The sequence below is a fragment of the Lytechinus variegatus genome, chromosome 17 (assembly GCF_018143015.1).
Source record: "Lytechinus variegatus isolate NC3 chromosome 17, Lvar_3.0, whole genome shotgun sequence".
Taxonomy (NCBI): domain Eukaryota; kingdom Metazoa; phylum Echinodermata; class Echinoidea; order Temnopleuroida; family Toxopneustidae; genus Lytechinus; species Lytechinus variegatus.
Window position 1 is genome coordinate 2,438,823 of NC_054756.1, and position 9,367 is coordinate 2,448,189.

Consider the following 9,367-nt stretch of genomic DNA (forward strand, 5'->3'; position numbering starts at 1 on the left):
GGTTTCAAGATTTAAAAAAGTGGCAAAATTATGTATCAGAGACGCCCTTTTGTTTCAATGGGGGCTCCAAAATGGTGAATTTTCCAATAGGCAATAATGCAAAGGGTGGAGGGGGTGATCTCGACAGCCCCCAGAAGGGGGTAGGGTTTTATTTGCCAGCACATCTTTATAGCTGATAGAGCAAAGTCTATTCTTTCCTCTCTAAGCGGTTTAAATATAATAAAAGTGATAGAACTATATATCAGAGACGTCTTTTTGCTTCAATGAGGGCTCCAAAATGGTGAATTTTCAACTAGTTGCCAAATACCAAAAATTAGCGGGATAACTTTTACAGCCGTTTGAAGGAGATAGGCTTTGCTTTGCCAACACTTCTTTATATGGTGCTAATAGAGCAAAGCCTACTCTTTCCTCTCAAAGTCATTGCAGGAAAATTGAAATTGCTCTATAGTAGAAACGTCCTTAAAATATTAGGTTGCGATTTGGCTTGATTTGGCTTGATGACGTAAGCCACTTTCCCGAGTGCGATTTTTGGCGAGTTCTAGCCATGTCTCTATGGTTCTAGCCTAAATAATATTTCTTCAAAGCCTCAAAAAATGGGCGTGATTTGACGACGTCAGTGGTTTGTATTTATAAGCGACTTATAAGCATTTGACTTTTTATAAACCATTATTCTTTGTGCGTTTTGGACTAGTCCATAGTCGGATGGGACAAGGGCAGGTTGAGAGACAGGGCGATCTTTCATTGCTAGGATGAATACTAGTGCCGACGGATTGAATACTAGTGCCAAAAACCGTTGCCGTATAATTCGATCGCCCGCGCACACAGTCGACTGATTGAAGAAAAAAATAATGGAAAAAGAATAACCAGCATTTGCTCTTGGAAATAAGACGGGTCTGAAATTCAGGTAAATTCTACATTTCTATATATTTGAGGAAACTCTCCAAACGGGTTGAATACTAGTGACCTCACGGTACTAGTGCCGACGGATTGAATACTAGTGCCAAAAACCATCGCCGTATTATAATTCGATCGCCAGCGCACACTGTCGATAGGTTGAAGAAAAAAATAACGGAAAAAGAATAACCAGCATTTGCTCTTGGAAATAAGACGGGTCTGAAATTCAGGTAAATTATATATTTCTATACATTTGAAGAAACTCTCCAAACAGGTTGAATACTAGTGACCTAAGGCCTACGGTACATCTCTATGCTCGTTTTGATGCGATCGAAAAATACCAATTCTGAGTTTGTATTTTGGCTCAAGGCAAGTTTGATTTCTAGACCTTTTATTCTAGGTATGGTATATTTACCTTGTGAACGATCTCCTTATCATCATAGTGATGTTTTCTGTCATATCTCTGAGGATTTGGCTAATTTTAGATGCGACTTTAATAATATACCGATATTGTTGTTTGGAGATTTCAATTCTAGAACAGGCATTTTGAGTGATTTCATTGAGCCTAGTGACCTTGTTACTATTGAAGGTGGTTTTGAGTTGTCATCTGAATCTTTTGTTAATAGTAAAGCTGAAATCGACAAGGCTGGGATAGGGTCAGAACGCTATAGTAAAGACCACAACGTTAATGATAATGGTCTTAATCTCATTGAGCTATGTAAGAACTTTGACATCAAAATAGTTAATGGTAGGTTTGGTAGTGACATGGGAATAGGTGAATTTACATGCCAAAATGCAATAGGCTCTAGTGTGGTGGATTATGTGCTTGTTTCCTCACAATTCATGTCGAAGATTACAGATTTTCATGTTTACCCCTTAGATAAGTGCTTGCCTGATGCTCATGGAGCCATTTCTGTCCAACTCACTTTTGACATTGCTCAGCTAAGTGATACATGCCACGACGTGCCTCCGACTACAGAAAATTATTGTGTTATCGATGAAGATGGTATATGAACCTTTGAAAATATCTTGGAAAAAGGAAGTTGAAACTTTTTATCTTAATGCTTTCGATACCGAGGCAATTAATGATGTAAATAATAATAATAACTCTTTTTATAGTGAATCAATTTCTCAGTGCATTATTGACGATATGGTTAAAGACTTGAATAGATTGTTAATCGATCCTGCTAAGTCGATAGGAATTTGTAAGAAAGCACATTCGGTGACAAATGCTTGTAGACGTAATAATCATTTTGGTAAAACTGATAAGCCCTGGTTTGATAAAGCTTGTGAAACCCGTAGAAAAGACTACTTTAAAGAAAAACATAGGTTGCAGAAGTTGAACTCTGTTGATGCAAAGTTAGAACTTAGGAAATTAGCAAAAACTTACAAACGTTTTAGGACAAAATTAAGGGCATATAATAAAGATTTTCACACTTCTCTGCGAAAATTGGAAAACTCTAATCCCAAGAAATACTGGAAACTGTTAGATGAAACTTTTAGATAAATCGCCAGAAAAAGGAAATGACATTCCGTTAAATGTATTTATGACACATTTCAAGAATTTAAGTATGAAGCCAGAAGATTTGAGTTCAAACGAAATTGATTTTGATCCTTCTGTTGTAGATCATTCACTAAATGAGGCTATAAATAAAGACTTTACCTATGAAGAAGTCATTCTTGTTATAAGAAAATTAAGGAATAATAAGGCTAGTGGGATCGATAATATTATTAATGAACTGAAAAACTGTCCTGATTCTTTCGTGAATTTGTTGGTTAGAGTTTTCAATGTTGTACTTTACACAGGTGTTGTTGTTGATGACCTCGACTTGTTAAATGATTTGTCGCCCTCATGCGGCAGATAATTAACGATACGTTAAACCGGCAAAATTGAATTGTTGATTGCCTTAAATTTGATGAAATCGCTGATATAAAAGGATTTGAGCCAACGAAAGGGCACAGAGGTCAGTATAATATATGATTTAACAATTGCTTTCAATAAAATAAGTGTTGTGTAAAGGATTATAAAGATTAAGAAGGATATATAAACCAAATGATTGCACTATTTGTAGATGACACGTACGCAAATACACAGTGTAATGTACGAGTAGAAATGTCATGCATCTAGTTGTGTTATGAAATGTACAAGATAAATTGCACTTGTATTCCAAGCAATGATGTGAGACGTACAATTATGTAAGAATGATAGGTTTATCACTGACCACAGATATGAAAGGATTTTGAAGGATGAGTAGATTCAAGACAATTTAGACAAATCCAAAGATGACCTCACAGTAATTGGAACTCAGATTTACATGAAAGGGCATAGGTGGGACAATGTGTTATCATTTTCTTATTTAAGGTATTGCTCTAATATGATTCTTCTTTAACGCATGAGGTTTATGACTTGCATGACAAATGAGTATATGGTTATTTCCAAGCATGCAGTGTGTTGGGTTTAATTAGCCAAGATTATAGGGTTGTGATCGATTCATCATATAATAGATATCGCTTATTTGGGTAACTGTTTTGAAGCATGATAGCACAGTTTGAGACTAGATTTATTTGCATGTGCTTATTATTCTTGCAATTTATATCTTTGTCATGCAGTTTTCACGGAGTTGAACGACATGGAAGCAAATAATAATAAACGCTAGACAACTTCAGTTGAGACCTGTGCCTCGTATTCATTTATAGCTCTTGTGGCTCTGCCACAGCTACAGTGAAAACTCTAGCCATGCTGAGGTTCGAATTCTATCGCCGTTAAAGAGTCGGACTGTCTTCGCAATTATCATCAACGGAAGTCGTCTGAAAATGTCTACTCATCACGAGGAAAGCTTATCTGAACCTGGAGCAGTCGGAGGTGACAAGCGAATTCGTCAACCTACCAATAAGGGATTACAATGGCAGTTAGAAGTGAAGGAAAAGAAATAGAAAAGCTGCATTACTTCATGGAGAAGATCATCAACGAAATTAAGGGCTCTTCTTACTGATGAAGATGCAGAAGTTAATGCCATAAAATCCCACAGAGATGCTCTGCAGGCAATTACGGATGATGCTATAACAGCTCAAGAAGAATTTTCTACAGCTGCAAAGATGCTTTCTAAAGAGGAAAATAGTGAAGCAAAACTTGATGAGCTAGAGGAAGAACATTCAGTTCTAATGAAACAAACGTACAACCGAGTGAGAGCCACCCAAGGAAGTTTGAGATTGTCTACGTCAAGTTCTTCATCGAAACGTCGATGTCAACAATGGCTTGATCAACAGTTACAACCCAACAATACAGATGACGTTCAAAGTGATAAAGTACGTCAAGAAAACAGGGTTGAAAAGAAAGTCAATGCTGACAAACCAATTCCAAACGAAGATCTCAGACCTAGACAACAACAAACATTTGAGGAGCCTGCAAATCCTGTGCAAGAGCCTCATCAAGACCCAGAATTCCTCACATCATGTCTGATTGACCAGATGCGACTCAATCGACTCCCTATTCCAGAGCCACCAGTCTTTGATGGAAGCCCCCTACAGTATCCGGCTTGGAAGAGAGCTTATGACATGCTCATTGAAAGGAAAGGAATCATGCCAGAAGACAAGTTTTACTACTTGTTGAAATACCTAAAGGGCCGTCCCTTTGAGTTAGTTCAGGGATACTCACTCCTTAGTGACGACCATGCTTACACAATCGCAAGACAGGAATTGGACAAACGTTATGGAGACACGTTTGTCTTGTCCAATGCATTTCGAGACAAGCTAGATGCATGGCCTAAGATAGGTGCAAGGGACTCAGATGGCCTGCGAAGATATGGCGATTTTCTACGTCAGTGTTTTGCTGCATCTCAGGTTGTACATCATTTGAAACACCTAGACGATGAGAGGGAGAACAGAAAGCTATTGTCAAAGCTTCCAGACTGGCTCACGCATAGATGGGGTCGGAAGGTTGTTCAATGGAGAAGAGATACAAACTCATTCCCTCCATTCCCTGTCTTTGTGAACTTTATCGTAGAAGAAGCAGAGGTAGCAAGTGTATCAGTAACGTCTGTTCAGGAAAGGAAGCCATCGTCTAAAGCTAGGACTCTATCTACTGGCATACAGAAGAAAGATGAAGGAAACAAGAAGAAACTCGGCTGTCTTTTTTGCAAAGGACAGCACCGTCTGGCAGAGTGTACTTCTTTCGCATCACAGCCTATGGAAGAGAAGAGAAAATTTGTCCACAAATGTAATCTGTGCTTCGGATGTCTTAAGCCTGGTCATAGATCGAAGGAATGTCGCTATAAGAGCACTTGTTCGAGGTGTAAGAAAAGACATCCTACAGCACTTCATGATGATAATTGGAGTAGTAAGCGGCAATCTAAGGAAGATGACTCTCTACATGAGACAGAGGAATCTCATTCATCCCATGCATCAAGCAACAGGAGTAGCTCCCATATTTCAAAAACCTCTTCTATTCCAGTTTGGTTATCCCATACTTCAACGCCAAAGGAGATGTTGGTATATGCAATGCTTGATACCCAATCTGACACAACATTTATCCTTCGAAGGACGAAGGAAAAAATGGGAGTTACAGGTACAGAGGTCAACCTACTCCTCTCAACAATGTCCAAGGCTGAGGAAAGAGTTGCAAGCGAGAAGATTAAAGGTCTCAAGGTGAGGGCCTTGAATGGTAATAAGGAGATTATGTTACCACCATCTTATACCCGTGATATCATGCCGGCGAATAGAACTCACATTCCAACGCCTGAAGTCGTCGAGAATCTTACCTATCTGGAATCCATTAAAGATCACCTATCGCCATTAATGGATTGTGAGATAGCCTTACTTATAGGCTATGATTGTCCTACTGCACTTACTCCTCGAGCTGTCATTCCCCCACCGGTACATGGAGGACCTTTCGCAATGCAGACTGACCTGGGATGGAGTGTCATAGGCATGGTGGATCATGGCTGTAATGATAATGACCCAATAGGTATAAGCCATCGTACCATGGTGAAGGTCCTTCCTGAGGAAGTGCGGCTAGACAGTCATCCTACCGAAGTCATGTTCTCATGCCAATCCACAGTTAGAGAGGAGATAGCACCTCATCAAGTCGTCAAGCTCTTAGAAGCAGATTTCGCCCCCGAAAGAGCACAACGTCCTTACTCTCAGAATGATACCAAGTTTCTGAAACTAATGGAGGAGCAGATTCGAGTCACAGACAATGGACACTACGAAACACCCCTTCCCTTCAAAGAAACACATCCTAAGCTGCCAAACAACAGGAATATGGCTTTGAAGAGGTTAGGCAGCTTAAAGAGAAAATTTGAAAATGACTCTGAGTATCATAAGCTTTATACTCAAAAGATTCAGGCACTGATAGAGAAGGGTTATGCAGAATATGTTCCAAACTGATCTAGGGAAGCTGGCACATTTTGGTACATCCCTCACCATGGAGTGCAGCAACCCAACAAGCTTCGTGTGGTTTTTGATTGTAGTGCACAATGCAACGGTGAGGCACTGAACCACCATCTGTTAACCGGTCCAGATCTGACAAATAATCTAGTTGGAGTATTATGTAGATTCCGCACCGATTATGTGGCCTTTAGTTGTGACATACAGGAGATGTTCTATCAGTTTCAAGTCAGAAGTGATCACCGTGACTATCTTCGATTCTTATGGTGGAAGGACGGAGACTATCGACAACCTGTATGTGATCTGCGTATGAGAGTACACCTTTTCGGGGCTTCATCATCACCAGGCTGTTCAAACTTCTGCCTCATGCAGATAGCAACAGATCATGAACAGCAATTTGGAAAAGACGTAAAGGACTTTGTGCATCATGACTTTTACGTTGATGATGGTTTGAAGTCGGTCCCTACAGCTGAGAAGGCTACTGACCTGATCGTGAGAACAAGAGAGTTATGTAAGAAAGGTGGGATACACTTACATAAATTTATCTCCAACTCTCGAAAGGTGATTGAAGATGTGCCTGAAGCAGAAAGAGCCAATGATCTAACAACCAAAGAATTATTCCACAATGACTTACCAATCCAGAAGGCACTAGGAGTACAGTGGTGTGTGGAATCAAACACATTTCAGTTTCGGCTAACATTTGACCCGAAGCCTTCAACTAGACGTGGAATCTTAGCAACTGTGATGTCGGTGTATGACCCTCTAGGTCTACTAGCTCCAGTTATTCTTCCTGGCAAATTAATTCTTCAAGAATTATGCAAAGATAGTGCCGACTGGGATGATCCCCTGAACGCTGACCTCCAAGCAAGATGGGAAAAATGGAAGAACGACATTGTAAAGGTGGAGAGTCTCTCAATCAAACGATGTTTCAAGCCCAACAACTTCGGTGCAATCCAGAGGGTAGAACTCCACCATTTCTCAGATGCCAGCAGCGTAGGCTATGGTCAGTGCACCTACTTGAGATTGACAAATCAGAAGGGTGATGTACACTGTGCTCTAGTTATTGGAAAGTCCAGAGTTGCTCCTGTAAAGACACCTACGATTCCAAGACTCGAGCTAACTGCGGCTTTGCTCTCAGTCAAAGTAAGACTGTTTCTTAAAACGGAACTGGGTCTCACAATCGACAAAGAAGTCTTTTGGACGGACAGTAGAGTCGTACTTGGTTACGTTAAGAATGAGACAAGACGTTTCCATGTATTCGTTGCTAATAGGGTGAAACAAATCAGAGATGCTTCATCACCATCTCAGTGGAAGTATGTAGAAACCAAAGATAACCCAGCTGACAAGGCATCTAGAGGGATCAGAGTTGACCAACGAGAGATGACGAAATGGCTGATTGGCCCAGAGTTCTTGTGGATGGATGACGTCGAAGATGAGAAGAATCAGGATGAAAGCACAATTCTTCCAAACGATCCTGAGGTGAAACGCTCCCATGCTACAGCCAAATGTGCAGAGAAATTTGATTTTGAGAGACTCAGACGATTCTCTTCCTTGCATCAAGTCAAGAGGGCAGTAGCCAATTGTCTTCGTCTCAAGCTTTACCTCCAGAGATGCTGTCAGGAAAAGCAAAAGGGTTCAAATAAAGCCAAGATCGCCATTCAACCTCTGTCCACTGAACTGCTTGTCAATGCTGAGAAAGAAATCATACGACACATTCAGAAAGATGCTTTCGAAGAGGAGCTACGGATATTGGGCGGCATAGAAGGAGATACTCGGAAGGGCAGACGTCTCGTCAAGTCTAAGAGCCGTCTACATCAATTGGATCCCTTCATAGACACTGAAGGAATTCTCAGAGTTGGAGGTAGACTGACAAGGGTTGAGGGACCATTCGAGCTTAAGCACCCTGCCATTCTCCCACAGTCTCATATTATAGAGCTCCTAGTTGCCCATTGCCATGCAGAAATAGCTCACCAGGGAAGAGGAATGACAATCAACCACATCCGAGCTAAGGGATACTGGATCCTTGGTTGCAGTCACTTTGTGCCCAAGTTTATCTCCAGATGTGTGACCTGCCACAAACTTCGTCAACCAGTCCAAAGTCAGAAGATGGCTGATCTTCCCAAAGATCGGCTTACACCTAGTCCTCCGTTTACTTACTGTGGAGTGGATTGTTTTGGCCCGTGGACTATCAAAGAAGGCAGAAAAGAGTTGAAAAGGTATGGCCTCATCTTTACTTGCATGGCATCAAGAGCAATTCACATAGAAACGCTGAACTCGATGACTACTGATGCCTTCATAAATGGATTACGACGTTTCGTTTCTATACGTGGCCCTATCAGGCAGCTGAGATCAGACAGAGGGACAAACTTTACTGGTGCAGCAACTGAACTCTCAAAAGCATGGAAAGAAATGGACCAAACGAAAGTGGCATCTATTCTGCTTTCAGAGGGCTGTGACTATCTTGATTTCAAGTTCAATTTCCCAGCCTCAAGTCATATGGGAGGGGCATGGGAAAGACAGATTCGTTCAGTACGCACAATACTCGATGCATTACTGCATCGAAATGGTCACCAACTTGATGATGACTCGCTTCGTACCTTGCTCTGTGAAGCAGCTGCTATAGTCAACAGTCGTCCTTTGGCTGTGGAATTCCTCAATGAACCCAACCACCCAGAACCACTTACTCCGAACCACCTACTGACCCAAAAGACGAAGGTTATTCTGCCACCACCTGGGAGGTTTCTTCGTGAAGACGTTTACCTGAAGAAGCGCTGGAGGAGGGTTCAGCACCTGTGTAATGAGTTTTGGAGCCGATGGAGAAAAGAGTTCTTGAACCAACTGCAGTCACGAAAGAAATGGACTCGTACTCGTCGTAATATGAGAGTTGGTGATGTCGTAATCATCAAAGATGATCAGTTACCTCGAAACTTATGGCCACTTGGAAGAATCGTCGAAACGTATGAATCAGAAGACAATCGCGTTCGCAAAGTGAAGGTAGCAGTGGGTGATCGAAAACTAGCAGCATCAGGAAAGCGAACTACTTCAGTGAATTACTTAGATCGTCCGATTCACAAACTAGTTTTGATTC

The 9,367-nt window shown here is 41.1% G+C and overlaps 1 protein-coding gene across 1 annotated transcript; it reads left to right on the forward strand.

Annotated features, from left to right (window-relative positions):
- The first annotated feature begins 2,772 nt into the window (after positions 1 to 2,772).
- Positions 2,773 to 9,029, forward strand: LOC121431165. Its single transcript, XM_041628672.1, has 4 exons — positions 2,773 to 2,858; positions 3,505 to 6,167; positions 6,363 to 8,495; positions 8,954 to 9,029. Exons 2-4 carry the CDS (start codon positions 3,991 to 3,993, stop codon positions 9,027 to 9,029), a joined length of 4,386 nt encoding a protein of 1,461 aa, XP_041484606.1. The 5' UTR covers positions 2,773 to 2,858; positions 3,505 to 3,990.
- The last annotated feature ends 338 nt before the right edge of the window (positions 9,030 to 9,367 follow it).